General features: G+C 49.5%; 1 protein-coding gene across 4 annotated transcripts in view; it reads right to left on the bottom strand.

Annotated features, from left to right (window-relative positions):
* The window catches only part of HAS3 (hyaluronan synthase 3), a 26,603-nt gene extending 9,764 nt beyond the window's left edge, over positions 1 to 16,839 (bottom strand). The window contains exons 1-3 of one of the 4 annotated variants that reach the window (XM_061387723.1): positions 16,751 to 16,839; positions 16,374 to 16,444; positions 14,787 to 14,910 (exon numbers count right to left, since the gene is read on the bottom strand). In XM_061387723.1, coding sequence (XP_061243707.1) covers positions 14,787 to 14,910; positions 16,374 to 16,414 — 165 coding nt within the window. In that variant the 5' untranslated portion in view covers positions 16,415 to 16,444; positions 16,751 to 16,839. Of the gene's footprint in view, positions 1 to 1,599 lie in introns of all 4 variants that reach the window. The other 3 variants (XM_061387725.1, XM_061387722.1, XM_061387724.1) reach the window with 3 other exon arrangements.

The raw sequence follows: 16,839 nt of genomic DNA, 5'->3' as shown, positions 1-16,839 counted from the left end.
GCAGCATTCCAGCAGCTTCGGTCCGGAAAGTGCTGTTGGCAGCCTCACCTCTCCGGGAAGCTCGGCCTCCGGGCGCTCTGCCCCGCTGTCCCGGGGAGCCTGCCTTGTGCTTCCTCTACAAGATTCCCAGCCGTCCTTGTCTCCCCCGCCCCACCCCCCGGGGGGCTCTCGCACGGGCTTGCAGTCCCCGGGCCCCTAGGCCCTGCATCCACCACCCAGGAGAGCCCCCACCCCCCTCTAGAGCTTATATGCCATGGGGGCGCTGCGGGCACTGCTGCCTGCCTGCGCGCTGGTAAAGAGCAGGGGGCGCCGAGGCCAACCCAGCAACCTGCCCGGCGCTGGCGCCCCGCCTCGGTGCAGTGCCAGAGGCGGTGCCCACCAGGTTAACGCAGCCCGGAAGGCACTGGCCATGCTTCTCACCCCCACCAGACCCTGGCTTTCTAACGAAGGCGGTGCCAGCCACACCCACGTGCCCGTTTCCCACGACCCAGCCGGGAAGAAACGGAAAATGCAAGGAATCAGTCGGACCAGGCCCCACTCACCTCTTGGGGGGAGGGGGGACGGGCGCTACCTTGGCAAAGTGTGCCTGCAGACAAAGGCGGCATCCTCAGTGTCGCCGGCCCCCTCCTTTCCCGGGCAGGACCCCTCCTTCCCCGCTCAGGAACTAAACGCTTTATCCTGGCACCCCTATACCCCCAAGAAGGTCCCGCAGCCAGAGACCCCATGTGCAATCAGGCTCTGGTGCCAGCTCCGCCTCAAGTGGCCCTGCTCAGACAGGGGACCGTCTCCCCTCAAGCCGGCGGAGAAGAGCCTCTTGTCCCCCTCCACCCGCTTTTCTCAGAGGAGATCCAGGAGAGCTCGGCCCCTGTAGCTTAATGCGCACCCGGCTTCAAGGGCAAGAGATTGGGGACGCGCCCTAAGCCCTCCCCCTACCCCGAGAGACGTGGAAAAGAGAAAACCTCCAGCCAAAGACGAACGCCCCAATCTACTCCCGACACTGCGCGGGGCTGCCCAGTCTGTAGCCTCTCCAGCTGACAGGTGTGCCCTGCTGCGGGGCCCACACGCGGCGGGACGGAAACTTGTGCGCGGGGCAGGGGCTCTTTGCGCCCGGCCTCCCTCCCAGCCCCTCCGAGCCCGCAAGGAAAGGGGAGCCCAGGCTGCGGGTACTTGCGGCCACGGCCTGGCTGACCCGCAGTAACCAGGGCCCCGAGCATCTTGGTGCCTGGACAGGTGCGAACACCCGGGCCGGCCTGGGGCAGCGAGACTCCAGCCAGCCTGGTGCGCCTCACCGTCGTCCACCTCCTAATCCATTCACAAAACAGGAGCCGCAAGGGAGGAAGGGAGGAGAGGCTGGAGGAGGAGAGGATGAAGAAAGGGAGGAGGGGTCAATGGGGAGGGGGCTACAGGAACAGCCGCCGGGAAGCCTGGAGATGCCGCAGCCCTGAGCTTGCCTCGCGGCGCTGCACGCAGCACCCACACGGCTGGCTGGGGGAGCCGGCGGGGTCCGCTGGGCTGAGCAAGCGCCACCCCTGGAGCCCGGGTTCCTCGGGCAGCCCGCCCCTCTGAGAGGGCTGGCCGGGTAGCCAGGCCCGCGCTCACCGTGCCGCCGGCTGCCCGCGCTCCGGTGCTCAGCAGGCCCGCGGCGGCTCCATGCCCCTCCTCCCGCTCCTCGCCGCCGCGCCTCGCTCCACCGTGCGCCGCCGCTGCTACGCGCTCCGACTGACGAGCGCTGGCCCCGCCGAGCAGCCTTTAAGTACCCAGCGCGCCCCCGCCGGGAGAAGCGCCCTCCTACGGCCCTGGGGCCGGGAAAGTTGGGAAGAGTGGGAGGGCTTCCCTGAGAGCCGCGAGGGAGCATCCCCTTCCCGACTTGGCTGGGGGAAGCCCGGCGCGCGGTGGGACGCAGGGTCCCGAGTGGACGCGGCTCCTCCTGTTCGGAAAGACTCGCAGTCTCCGCACACTCCGAAATTGGGTTTCCCAACCGAAGCCAAAAGCCGAGTTCCTCCGCGCTCAGCCCGGGACCAACTGCCCAGGGAAGAGGTGGTCATTGTGCTCAACATGGAACCTGAAGCAGTTAACTTCAGTATAACCCATAGGGGCTTCCAAAATTGTGACTCTCACTTGCCCTCTGCCCCACGCCCCGTCTTCTAAGCCTCGAACCCTACTCACCCTGCAAAGCGAGCAAGCAGGTAGAAATCCCCCGACTGCTGCACGCGAAGGAGCTGTGCTTTGTGTAGAACACAAAAAGCTAAACCTAAAGCTATAACAGCAGAACCTTCCTGCTGGGGGTAAAAAAGGCTCAGAAGACAATACTCGTTAAATTTAAAAAAAAAATTGGTCAAAGGTTTTAACAATTTTGACAAGCTCTGAATTCCGCAGTGGGGCGCTGATGACTTCAAGGCTTTCAAGAGCTACAACGGTTTTGCAAGAACCTTGAAAGTTCCCTGTGTCCTAGAGCCAAAACCAATTCCTCCTCCCCTTTTTTACACCTTTACTTCCGACACCCACGACTTCCTAAATTCCCAACTGACCTTATCACCAGAGGTTTCTAAGTTCCCTAAAGCTGACGCTAGACCTGGGTGAGGTGAGGTGGGGTGGGGTAGAGTTGGGCAGAGATGAGTTCTTAGCATTCAAGGAAGGAAGTTTACAATCAGCTGAACACAATGGTTTCTAAATCTCGGAAAATCTTGGATGTATTATAATTGAAGACTAGTAAAAAATGAATTTACATATCCTGGATACCCCTGGGACAACTGCTATGAAAATTTATAGGAATGTGAGTTGCAGTCTGCAAGTTGCTCCTCTCAGAAGTCTGAGGGGCTCACCATGACTCACACTGGGCCACAGAGCTCACGCCTCAGTCCCCCAGGTAAACAGACCTTGACACATCTCCACCCACTCCCATCCTGCAGTATATAAACCAAATCATTTTGGACTCTTGCTTGAGAAAATCATCACTAATATGCTACATAGTTTAAACATTCCTTTTTCGTGTGCTTTTTATAACAAGTGTTCAAGGACTTCCCTGATGGTCCAGTGGTTAAGGATCTGGCTGCCAATGTAGGGGACACGGGTTTGATCCCTGATCCTGGAAGATCCCACAAGGGGATCTTCCAAGGAGCAACTAAGCCTATGCATCACAGCTACTGAAGCTCAAGTGGAGAGAGAAGACCTTGGGTAAGCCCTTGGAGTAAGTTCTGTCACTAGCCAGCCATGTGGCACTAACCTCAGTATCTTCATCCCAGAGATGGGACTGATTATCTGCTTGACAGGACTGTCATAAAGATTGAAAAGACCAACCAAGAGTAAGTGCTCAGTAAAGGTTAACTCCAGCCAACTTCAACCAGAGAATGGCATCTGCTTGCCAATGCTATGGATTCTACATACCTATCCCTCTAGGGTGTGACGCTTGGTGGCAGGAAGTTCAGTATTCATGAAAAATGCCTTATCTCAATTGCATTATGGACTCCCTGAGCTCTAACTACTGCCTCTACACGCAGGGGCATTATAGAGTCTGGAGTTGCCAGACTGGAAGAGCTATCTAATTCTACCTCCCATTGTAATCTACAAATTATTAGAACAGGGGAAACAAGCAGAGGCTGGGCAGCAACAAAAAATTAGTGATCAGCTTGGTGGGAAGTGAATGTCCCATTTAAAGGGGATGTCCCTTTGAGAGAGATGGCCCAGCGTGGCCAGGTGCTCTATCGTTAGGAGAAGCCAGAAATTCAGATTCTTATGTGAAGTCTTCTCCTACTGAAGTGTTAGCTACTAATTCAAACGTTAAAAAACACTCCACAGGTCAGGCCAAATGTGTCTGAGTCAGATCCGGCCAACTGGCTGCTTGCAAGTGACCTGTTTAGACAATTAAGGAACAGAGCAGCCGGTTTGGAAAGATCCCTTCTGCCCTCAGCAACACAGCAGCATGACTTCTCCGGGTGCAAGTTTCCTGGGGCTGCTCCGGGATCATCTCATGCCTAGTTAATTTCCAAGACTCCAAATTTGTCCCACAGGCTTAGTGCCTAACTCACTCAGCTGGTTCCAGGGAGGTTTATAGGTGGTGAGCTGATATAGCACCACCTCACTAGTCAATTAAAACCTCTGAAATAAACAGCAGGCCCAGGGCACCATTATGAGAACAGTAAACACTCTGCCCATATCCACTGGCTTGACCCCCTAAATGGCTTCCCCTGGTGAGCAAATTCTCTTTTTCTGGTCTTCAGGGCCAGGCAACCTAGTGTGATCGGGCAGCTAGGAGAGCTTTACCCTTGTGGCCAGGCAGAATTTGCCTGTAATTAACATCCACTTTGCTGGGCCCTATTTGCATTAGTCTCTTCAGGGGGAGGTGGGTTGGGGAATCTTTAAGGGGCTGATACAACAAAGCTCACATTTATCTCTGCTTACCACTGGGGATTTAGAAATAGGAATAATTCCATATACAATTACTTAAAAACGTGATTTCAGAGGGTGCTGAACTAGCTGCTACCCAGATTCCAGAGGGTAAGCCTCCTATTCAGTTCTGTGGCACAAGGTTCATGCGGTATTTCAACATTCATATATGACCTGCTCTGAGCCAAGAAGGATGCTTTGGCCCTGCAAAGTCTCAGGCTGGTCTCTGCTGTCTAAATGGTTATCCATTTTGAAGACAAATACACTTGAAAACTTGTTACCATAGAAGAAAGTTTATAATTAAATGTTGCTGAGAGACTCCAATTAGAAGAATTTGAAGATTTTTTCATGAAAGAGATCTCTGAGCTGGTATGGGCTGAGCAGTTTCACGAAAAGCGGCAGGAGCATTCTAGACAGAAGGCATCATTTACAAATAAAGAGTATATAGAGGAGGAACTTCCCTGGTGGTTAAGAATCCACTGGTCTTCCAAAGCAGGGGACATGGGTTCCATCCCTGGCTGGGGAATGAGGATACCACATGTGTGCTAAGTCACTCAGTCGTGTCTGACTCTTTGTGATCCCATGGACTGTAGCCTGCCAGATTCTTCTGTCCGTGGGGATTCTCCAGGCGAGAATACCAGAGTGGGTTGCCACGCCCTCCTCCAGGGGATCTTCCCAACCCAGGGATCGAACCCAGGGCTCCCATATTGCAGGCGGATTCTTTACCATCTGAGCCACCAGGGAAGCCCAGGATCCCATGTGGTGGCACAAGGCAACTAAACCCTCGTGGCAGCACAGCTACTAAGCCTGTGCATAGCAACTAGAGAAGCCAGTGAGCCACAACGAAGATCCTGCATGCCACAAACTAATACCTAACACAGCCAAACAAACATTCTAAAAGAGAGAAAGTAGAGGAACGTGTCCAGAGAAGGCAATGGCAACCCACTCCAGTATTCTTGCCTGGAAAATCCCATGGACGGAGGAGCCTGGTAGGCTGCAGTCCATGGGGTCGCTAGGAGTCAGACACGACTGAAGCGACTTAGCAGCAGCAGCAGCAGAGGAATGTGTGAGGTGTGTTCAAAGCCCAGCAAAGACCAGTCATGAAACAAGAAATTTACACTTAAGAACCTGCATCGCTGCTGCCATGTACAAAGTGCCTGATAGTCTACCTGCAGAGGAAGAAGCTGGGAACGGATTCTGGAGGGCCTTGGGTGACAGAATGGTCTGGATTTTATCCAGTAGGTAACAGAGACCTACTGAAGATGTCAGAGCAAAACAGTAAGAGGTTATAAGTCTTGTTTGGTACTTTGAGGTAAAGACTAGGAGTTGGGTAGGAGACCTGTTGGGAGGCAGAAGGGATCCTCCCAACTCAGAAATCTAAACAGAGTCTCTCAAGTCTCCAGCACTGGCAGGTGGGTTCTTTACCTCTAGCGCCACCTGGGAAGCCCTAGAATGCAGATAAATCACAGCAAAAGGGTGAGAAAGGGCTGTTGTGTGAATTGTTGGTGCTGCCTCCAGGAAGCGGAGGTGAGGGCTGGCAGTGTCAACTACCAGGCACAAGTGAGACTACAGGTGGTGGAGTAACCAAGGGAAAGAGACTTCTACAGTTTGGAGGGCTGAAGAGGCCATTCTCAAAGCTCTGGAGGGTCTGAGGTGACTGAATCTGACACTACTACAAACCAATATCTCACCTTTCAACTAATTTTCAAATCCAAACCCATGAAATATTCAAATACCTGTGCCAATAGGAGCCTGCTGTTCGATCCCTGTTGTCATCACTCATGCTTGAAGCTGTGGGATAGCCCTGCCAGGTGCTGCTCTGCTCCACTGGTTGCCTACTGAGTCACTGGGCAGAGGACGGGTAGAGGGATGTTCTAGCTCCACAGCTCCCCCGTGCCCTCTGACCTCACGCTTCAGTGTTCCACCCTGGCACCCAGCCCACAGCTTCTAGCAAAGCAAGCAGAATGGAGGATGGCAACCAAGCCATGAGGTCTCCTCCAATCTCTCCAGGCTTCATCCCATCAACTTCCTCTGGGCTGACCACAATCAAAACCTCTCAAAGCTAATGAAGGTGAAATTTAAATTGGCCCCCAAAGAGCAGCAGGCTATGTCTCCCAGGTGACTAAATAGGGCTTTGTCCTCAAGGCAGCTTAATCTGCAATACTAGTTAATACATAATTCAAAGTGGAAGGTGTGTGCCTTGACAGCAGCCAGGCAGCTACCAGCAAACAAAGTTATCCTTTCATAGCTCTCCCCTCTTACCGACAAGTAGTCTGTAATCAGTACCATTTCTAGGTGCTACGTTTGAAGGAGGAGGCTTAAGGACTTCTCTGTCCTGCAGTTACAGTGGTTAGATTTTAACTCTAGTCTTTCTCTCCTTGGATGGAAGGGTCGTTTTCATTTAACGTTAAGGGGCCTCTGCTTGACTGGAGGCAGGGCTGCCAGTTCCTACTAAGGGGCCAGGTTCTTTTATGGTGGCTTGAAGGTCAGGATTAGAAGGGCACACAAGAACGATAACCAAGTATCAAGCCAGACTTGGAGATGCTTTTCTTGGAATCCTGAACAGGAAAAGCTCTTCCTGGCCATCTTTCCTTCCTCTCCCTCCCTCAGGTGAATGAAGAAAGAAATCCAGAAGGCGATTTTAAAGCATAATCTACCTTCTTGGTGTAATATTGTGCAGCTACTAAATATAATGTTCAGGAAGAGAATGTAGGAATATGCAAAAAATACTTATAATGCAATATTAAATGAAAAGGCAGGATACAAAAATCATCATGTATGAATGACTGCATAACATTGCTGTTTTCTTTTGAATCCTATGAATTAAAAAGCAGGAGAGAAATTCACCCAGATATTAATATCAGATTTGGGTGGTAGGTCAATGAATTTTTCTCTTTGCTTTTTTCTCTGTACTCTCCAAATATTCTATTAATGGTACAGTGGATAGGAATCTGCTTGCTAATGCAGGGGTCATAGGTTTGATCCCTGGTCTGGGAAGATTATTCCATTTGCCTCGGAGCAACTAAGCCCATGAGCCACAACAACTGAAGCCTGCATGCCCTAGAGCCCATGCTCTGCAATAAGAGAAACCACTGCAACAAGAAGCCACCTCACTGTAACTAGAGAGCAGCCCCCGCTCTCTGCAACTAGAGAAAGCCCGTGCAACAACGGAGACCCAGCACATCGAAAAAATTAATAAATAAAAATAATATAAAATTATATAAATTGTAAATTCACAGAAACTGGTGCTGGGTGGGACATAGCATCATATATGGGTTCACGTTCAAAAGGTCCGGCAACCTCAGTCTAATGAAAAAGCAGGGAAGTTGGGAGGGCCAGCATGCAGGATTAGTGGCCGCCAAAACTCCAGTTAATTTGCTTTATTTAAATCCCTCGAACTGTTCAAGAGATTTTTTGCGGGGAAGAAGGGAGTATGTAGATCTGGGCCTGCTCATCCAGCAACTCTGAGTGAATTCCAAAAAGATTCTTTCCTTTTGGCAACACAACCCTGAACCAGGGCACAGGATTTGCCTGGCACAACCCAGCTGGTGTCAACCTCCACTCAGTCCCTCATCCAGGGTCATGGTGATCCTGGGGAAGAGAGGCAGGCACTCTATAAATGTGGGCTCTAGGAGCACCCTGAGAGGATGCTCTTCCTGAAAAAAACGTATTTCCAAGAATGATGATGTCAGCAGCATCGCACTCCTGCCCAGGGAGAGGCTGTCTTTTCTGGGTGCTGTAAACCGACTCCCATCCTGATAACCATGGGCATGTCCACACCCACACGTGCACATAACATACTGTACCCAGAACCAACACGTGCATACTCGCTCATTACACAAGTACACACTCACTTTTCTCAGACCTGATCGGGACACAATCCCAGCCTAGAGCTCCAGTTGTAGGACCAAGGATCAACAGGAGGGGAACAAACTGCTTAAGGTAACCTCGTTCCATATTCACCTGGGCTTTGTTACAGTATTGTCAATTACAGTTCTTAAATGTGCTCGTACTTCTGCTTCATGTCCTCTTTCTTGATTAAAGACAGTTAGTCACTGTCACAGAGGAGGTCCAAAGCTCCATCATCCATAAAAGCAACTGGAGAAGAGCCAATGGTAGGGGCAGTTCCCATCAGTCCTTTGTGGGGAGAGACCCCCCCAAATATGTCCCACACTCGTATTTTTTGTTAGGACACCTCCCTAACACATACACTCTGTGTCTTTCTCTCTTCCTGCCCCCTGCCATCCTTTTCTCACCAGATAAGCGAATGCAGCGGTTCTCATGTCTGGCTACTGCACATTAGACTTTTAAAACTCCAGGAGGTTTTTTAAAAACATGAATGCCTGGACTCTATCCCGGATCAATTTAGTCACAATCACTGGGGGTGAGCTCCAGGCTTGAATTTTTATTGAATTCCCTAGGAGATTCTATTATGCATCCAGCATTGAGCACGCATCCCATGGATTCTCCTCACATGGGTTTGCAAGTACATCTCTGTGACCTGGAGGACAGCAACCAACCAGCCAGTCCCGGGGCTGAGCTCCAGAGTAGACGAGTGTCTACCCAGCACCTTGCCTGCCACACTGGTCTGAATGAAGTGACCTCAAAGACTTAACAATGAACCAATGAACTACTGAGCCACAAGGTAAAAAGGAAAAGGAGAAAAGACATTAATTTGAGGTAGAAATTAGCAGGGAGAGCCGAGGAGATAAACAGAGGTGGATGGGGACTACCTAGGCCTGTACCCAGATCTCTGAATCTACCTGGAATGGGGTTGATACAACCTTTCCATTGGCAAAAGTGTTGCCTGCTTTTTCCAGGATAACAGGGGTAAAGCCAGGGAGGAGAGAGTTGCCAAATAGCAACCAGGATTTGTTTATTTCACAAATGACAGGACTTCTGTCCATGAAGGGCTTTTCCTCCCTGAAGGATGGGTTAGGGTGGTGGATCTGGGCTGCTCTTTTTTGGGGCACAGAGTCCCGACGACTCTCTCTCACATGGTCCTGGCCCTGGCCACAGAGCAACTCCCACAAGGCATATGCTGGAGCCTTGTTCTTTGCAATCTCTGAACAACACTGATACAGTTTCTTTGGGAAGTGGTGGTGGGAGGGTAGAGACTCACCCCAGGCCCAGCTCTCTGAAGCATCAGCACCACATTTCTTTTAGTACAGACAGCCTAATTTCAGGCAGGCCTTTCCCTAGGATTAATATGGTCACCACAGGTTTTAAAGTGTGGAAAGTGGGTGTGTGGTCTAATAAAGGTGTGTGTGAATGTGGGGGGTGGGGCGGGGTAGGGGTTGGGGAGCCTTTTCAAGCTCTAGAGACTCTGGAAACTTGGAGCAGGCAGCTTTGTTCTCCCCAGCGCCTGGCTACCTATGCGTGTGATGTCTAGGGCTGTACCTCTGAAAAGCCCCACCCAGGCACTGTTCTAAGCAGGCTTTAGCTCTTAGGGCAGACAATGAAGATTAAACCTTACCTCATTTAATAAACCACTTAAAGGCCCAGTAGCTGTCCCCAGTCCCCCAAGCAGAGAGGATGCTCCTGCAGCTCTGAAGCGGCTCCTCACAACAGCAGCTCCACCCTTGGCGCCCCTGCATCTCTGTGATGGAGTTAGGTGCTGGCTACCTGGTTCCTATAAGAACCAGTGAACAAGGACTTCCCCAGGGTCTAGTGGCTAAGACTTGTTGCTTTCAAATGCAGCAGGCCCAGGGTTCCATCCAGATCAGGGAACTGAGATCCTGTGTGCCTCAACTAAGACCCAGCAGAGCAAACAACCAACCAAAACTAGCGAATAATGTCAGAAGCTTCTCTGCTCTAGTGCACTCATTTCTCCGTTTCTCTCTCCATTTTTAAGAACTTCTCTCTCTGAACCCTATTTTCCCCTTCTGCAAAATAGGCCCATGAATTCCAGTCTCATTTTCTCTGAAGGAATGGTATGGAATAGAGGTGTCAATGTATATATGCAGGAAATATATACCCAAGAATTAAAACCATCCATTGTTATTCTGAGATACTGAAATCTGAGAACTGAAACCCTGCTCATAAGAGGTGAAAAATTGAAACAAAAAAAACAACAAACCTTTAAGGAGACATTTCTGGGTTCTGATTAGAGCTCATGGGAAGACTTGCTACATTTTCTATGCCCCTACACAGCAGCTCTGCAGCCTCAGAGGTCTACTGCCTTAGGTACCCCAGAAAGAACAGGTCCGTCAATGAGCGATTTACAAAAGCTGTCTAAGTACAGAAGCAGACAGGCTAGGGGGCTTGAGCAAATCTCATGTCCGGCTGCTGAACAAAGGACAAGGTCAAATACAGTATGTGTAACAAGTTCTGGTGTTTGAAGTTGGGTTTTGATGCACAAGGACACTATCTGGAGGGAGTCTGGCCTGAGGTTTACCTTGAAACACATGCTCCATCTGAACAGGCAGGGAACCATTGTCTTTATCCTCACTGATATTAAGAACAGTTTTTTGGATTTCCCTGACGGTCCAATGGCTAAGTCTCCATGCTCCCAATGCAAGGGGCCCAGGTTAAATGCCTGGACAGTGAACTAGATCCCACATGCCGCAAGTAAGGATTCACATTCCACAACAGAGACTGAAGATCCACAAGCCGCAACTAAGACTAGCACAGCCAAATAAATAAAATAAATATTAAAAAAGGAAAGGAAAAAAAAGTGTGTGTGTTTTTTTACCACTTGGAAACACAGTGTCTGTCTATTGGGTAGCAAAGCACAGTGGCTAAAAGCCCAGCCTTGGGAGTCAGACTGAGTCCAAATACTGGTTTGGCTACTTTTCACTAACTACGTAATCTGGAGCAAGTAATTAGCCTCTTATGTGTCTCAGTTTTCCCATCTACAAAACAGGGATAATAATAATACCTCCCTCATAGGCCCAGTGTGAGGATTTAGTGGATTAATAAAGGTCAGGTATAGAGAAGAGCATAATAAGCTCTTTATAGTGTTAAGGTGATGTGGAGCTCCAGCAATCATTCCACCTGGGTTTTACAGGATGAACCTGATACTCTGAGTCGCCGTCAGACCCTAGGTCCTGAGTATGCCTTGGGAATCACGGTCATTATCAAGGGGGCACTTCTAACCCCATGAGAAGGCACACCCTGAACACACAGGACTGAGTCTCAGAGTGGAGAGCCTTGTCCAAGTACTTCTGAACAGACCTGGGGGACTTGGGCTCTCTCTCCAGGATGAGTACTTATAGCTGGCTGCCGGTGAGCATAGCTGCAAAGAGTGTCACTGTGCTCCATTAGTGGCTGTGATCCACAGAAAACTCCATCCTCTGAAGACTCCCTGGGCCAGAATTTTTTAGAGAATGGTGTTAACACTACACTGTGGTGACTGAACCTGTATGGCATGGCTATTTAACACACTGTCAGCTGAGGATGGAGGAACATGATCAGCACAAGTGGGTTCATGGACGTTTTGGTACAAACACTGAAAACATTTGTATCTTTTGAATCTGTTCTTCCAACCTCTTAGGACTTATAGAAACACTTCAAGATGCAAAGAGTTATGTTTGAGAAGCACTGGAAATTAGAGATAATTCAGCTGACAATCAAGAGGCAAATGCTTAAACCAGCTGTGGCTCATCTATACAATGGAAGACACACCACATCACAGGGCAGAGTCTGTAAGTACTGAGAATGTCTCCAAGATATGTGACTAAGAAAAAAATACACAGGACAGTCTTTATGGTGACAATCCCATTTTTCCTTTGGAAAGCAGTAATGTATATTTGAGTGTTCATTTGGGAAAAGGGGGAAAGGAAGGAAAGATCTGGGGATATATACCCAACTGCCAATCAGTGGTAACCTTGGGTAGGAGTGCAGGTGAGTATGTCTTTGTCACATATACTTTAAGTCTGTTATAATGCATAAAACATATGTAACACACATGTGCATGCACAGACAGACAGATGCAGCCAGGGCGTTTGTACCTGAGGAGCTGGCTTTGCTGCTCGTCAGCACTCTGAGGGCAGGGGACAGCACAGGGCCAGCATCCCTCAGCACAGGTCCTTGGAGATTCAACCACTGCTTCGTGGGACTCATGTGTCGGGGCTTCTGTGTGTACATGAGCCCCTGAATGTTTCCCAAACTGTGCTCCAGTTGGAAGTGTTTTCCTGCTATACTAGTTTTGTGGGGAGAGGGTCCCTAGCATTCAATGGATGTTCAAAAGAGTCTGCTTCAACCCCTCAGGAGACTTTGGCCAAATTCCACCGAAGAGGAGTAACAATAGCTTGCCTCTCCGATCCACGATGCTGTCCTGAGAATCAAACAACCTCATGGATAAAAAACGAAAGGAAACTAAAGGAAACCCAGAGGGACTGACCTTGCTCTTCTATGCCCAGGGATGCAGAGTGTTTTGGGGGTGGAAACAGGTAACACCTGAGCCCTTCTGGGAGCATGGACCCCCTGAGTCAGCACGAAGGACAGTGGGGAGGGACCACAAGGAGGACCCTTTGAGTAACTGGAAACAGCCCCTTTCAAGGCTGGTGATGTGAGTCTGTGCTCCCTCTACACGGCTGGCAGGCACGGGTACACTGAGCACAGCCCTGAGCCCTGGCAGCAGCCGGTGTTGTAAGAAGACAACTCCCAACCCCCATGCAGCCAGGCAGCTCAGAGCAAGTGGTGCATGGAAGGGAGAGGAGCACGCACTGCAGTGAGGCTGCCGCGTGTGACTGCAGAAGCTCCATGGCTGCAGAACTCGCTGGAGGACACAGCTGGGCCCTTAGAGGTCATGCCTGCTGCTGTCCAGGAGGCAGGGGAAGAAGCACATGCCTACTCCTCTTCCACGGTCAGGCACAGTGGCTGCCTCCCACAGCCCACCCTGAAACTCAGTTCCCGTTTTCTGACTCCCCTCCTTGCACTGAAATTCCAGCTGAGCCTTTGATTCTGTGCAGAGACTGCAGAGGCCAGTCTGATTGTGCACAGGTCAGATGAATTGTCCTCCCACCCACTGATCAACTTTCACTCGCCCTGGCTGTCCCTCCACAGAGGGACTGCTCGCGAGTCACAGGCAGGTGGCAGGCAGGGCTCCATTCACTCACAGCCTCACAGACAAAGAGCTGGAGCAGGGCAGGGACGGAGGCCAGACCCACAGGGCTGCTGTCCTCTTTCTTCTGCTGCCAAAGAAGGAGGGTGGTGAAAGGGGACAGGGCTCACTGCTTCCATAGGACTGAGGGGAAAAAAATCCATGGTTGGGTATGAATTCCCTTTGCCTCAGTGTATTTCCCATTTTACAGCTTTCATCACCTTGGCCTCAAAGTACTTTCCAAAAACAAGCTGAAAGAGAATTCACCTTCCAACGTAGGGGGTGCAGGTTTGATCCCTGGTCAGGGAACTAATATCCCACATGTCTCCTGGCCAAAAAACCAAAACATAAAGCAGAAGTAATATTAAACAAATTCAATGAACACTTTAAAATGGTCCACATTTAAAAGAAAAAAAAGAATCTTAAAAAACACCAAAAACATGCTGAAGGGGCTTCAGCTGGAAATAGGTCTGTGGCTGCCCCTACCTCACTCAAAGTGGTCCACAGGCCAGGCGCCCCACACCCCTCCCCTCCATTTCCAGTGGGCTCACACCATCCCTCCTCTTTCACCTCTCTCCTCTCCCACCTTGGACCCTGGCACTCGCCACTTCCTCTGCCTGGACTGCTCTTCCTCCAAGTATCTTTATGTCTGCTCCTTCATCTCCTTCTGATCTTTACTCAAATATCAGCTTCTCAGGAGACCTTCTCTAGACAACTTATCCAAACTTATAGCTCTCAGCCCATACGCAGACCAATTCCTGACCTCAGTTTTCCCTATAGCACTTATCACCATTTGATATTCTATCCTTTATCTTATTTCTTGTCTGGCTCCTTCTGCTATAGTGGCAGCTCTCCCTGAAGGTCTGCTGTGTTCTCAGTGCCTGGTACAGCATCTGGCACATAGTAGGTGCTCAACAAACTGTTGTCACTGTGATTTGCTTTCCTACCCACCGTCCCTGGTTGGCTGTTATCTGGGGATGGATTGACAGAGCCATAGGAAAGTGAAGGAATGGAGAAGAGAGGTGAAGAAAGAACAAGAACATGAAAATATGGAAAAGTATGTGTTTGGAGAGATGATATGGAGCAAAATGCAAGTTAGGAGATTTCTGATTAAATAACAGCGGGTGGAGACGTCCCTGGTGGTCTAGCGGTAAGACTCCATCCACACTCCCAATGCAGGGTTTGATCCTTGGTTGGGGAACTAAAGATTCCCCATGCCACACAGTGCAGCATAAATGAATGAACGAATAGATAAATAAATAAATAACAGAGGGTGTGTAAAAGGGCAGGTATGTGCCGAGGAGGAAGGACAGCACACCAGAGAGGGAAGCCATCCAGTGTGTCCGAGAAGTCTAACCTGATGAAGCAGTTGACACTTGGGTAGAGTTCCTGGGTTTGGCTGCAGCCACAGCTTTCGGCCCCTTGCTGGTCTTTTGCCACAGTCCCATCCTCTGGAGATCAAGGGAGCTGTGCCAGCGGGCCTGGAAGAGGAAGAAGAAGCAGGGAAGGGAAGGAGCACGAGTAAAAGACCCATGAGTGATACAGGGGAGCTTGGGGCCACTATGCAGTGGAGGAACTGGAGGTGAGAGGCCAGAAGAGCTTCGGTGGCAGAGACGGAGGGAGGAGCCCCGAGGAGCAGCAGGAGAAGCTGGCCCCAGAAGGAGGAGAGATGAGCAGAGGCGGAGGCAAGTGGAGGGACGCAGCTGTGACACAGAAGCAGACACACCTTACGGGCCTGTGCAGGGAACTGTCACCACTGCTCCTGCCATCTGCCCCTGGAGTTCTGTACCTTTTTCTAAGTTTTGTGTTCTTATTATCCTAAAGCTCTAAATTCTCATGCTCTTTCTCAGGGATGGAAATGTATATAGATATACATATCTATATAACATCTATACAGATAAACATGGGAGGTTATAATTTGGAAACTTTTCATGTTTTAGTCATATTTGGTGTTTAGGAGGGTGACATTAAGGTATCCCTCCCCTTGAGTTCGGGCTTCCCAGGTGGTGCTAATGGTAAAGGATCCACTTACTAACGCAGAGATGCAAGAGACATGGGTTCAATCCCTGGGCTGGGAAGATTCCCTGGAGTAGGAAATGGCACCCCACTCCATTTTCTTTCCTAGAAACTTCCATGGGCAGAGGAGCCTGGCAGGCTACAGTCCAGGGGGCCACAAACAGTCAGACACGACTGAGCAACTAGCACACACAATGACCCTTTGAGTTTGGTAACAAGGACAGAAAAAGTCACTCTCTGAAATTGAATCCATCAAAATCAATAAAGAACAAATGCTTTTAGCCACTTGCCAAATAATTCAAATTAAGAGACAACTTCTAAATGGAAATAAAGGGACCAGGATACTCTGCGAGGCACTCGCTAGATGGGTATTTAGACTGGAGAGTTTCTCAGTCTAATCAAGTTGATCCATTAGGGTATGTCCCAAGAATTGTAATGCATTTAATGCAAATAAAGTTGTAAATTAAACCAACGGTCTGACACATCTGATTATCTTAAGAGGGTGGTATGGAGTTTAGTTAGAGGAAGGCCAAGAAATAAAAACTTCAGTGTCTATCCAACTGGTCCACAGGAGATTCGTCTCTGATCTGAAAGTCCAATCCTGATGTTCTAGACATCTTTGATCTGGAGAATGGAATAATCTTAATATCCTAGCTGAATGGAAATATTCCTTAAAAACACCTGACTCCCTACGTTCTAATTCACTGCTCACCACAAAGGTTCTAAGCTAAGGACCATGTCTGTAATTTGGCTAGAGGGAAATAGTCTGAGGTTAACTGGCAAATGGACCTGCTTGTAGACAGATCCTTCAGTCACTTGAGAGTTTTGGGAAACTGTGTTTGCTGGGGCCTGGTCAACAGAGAGTGGGGATAAGACTCCAACAAAATTCATCCCTGACGACTGGTTAAAGACTCTGGGTTAGCCTCACCAAGGTGTTGATGACAGAGATGGCTTATCTGAAGCAGTCATCCAGTTTCTCCTTTTTGTCTTCTCTTTTAGCTGCAATCAAAATTCAGAGGTCGAAATATGTAAATTGGTAAAAAGACATCTATAGCACTACATGTGAAATGACTTCAGTAAACATGGCATCAGGTCACCAATAAACAGCACACTTCCAACAGGCATTTAGTATGAACACACTGTCCAAGCATTCCTCAATCTAAAGGAGCATAAGACTGAAGGCAGGATATAAGCTCTTATCTGAGATGTTCATGGCTCTTTTCTCCTATTATCAGGGCAACTCTGTGCAAACAGCAGCAGAGGAAGTGAAAGAAAAAGGCCTGGGAGGGCAAACACAGCGCTTACCCTTCTTCTCTGGAAGATTCAACCAGTTTGATTCTTTTCTCTGGAGATCAAATCCTCCTTAATGCTACAGCTTTTCATCTCAATAGCAG

The sequence above is a fragment of the Bos javanicus genome, chromosome 18, assembly GCF_032452875.1.
Source record: "Bos javanicus breed banteng chromosome 18, ARS-OSU_banteng_1.0, whole genome shotgun sequence".
NCBI classification, from domain to species: domain Eukaryota; kingdom Metazoa; phylum Chordata; class Mammalia; order Artiodactyla; family Bovidae; genus Bos; species Bos javanicus.
This window is presented reverse-complemented; position numbering and strand designations above follow the sequence as displayed.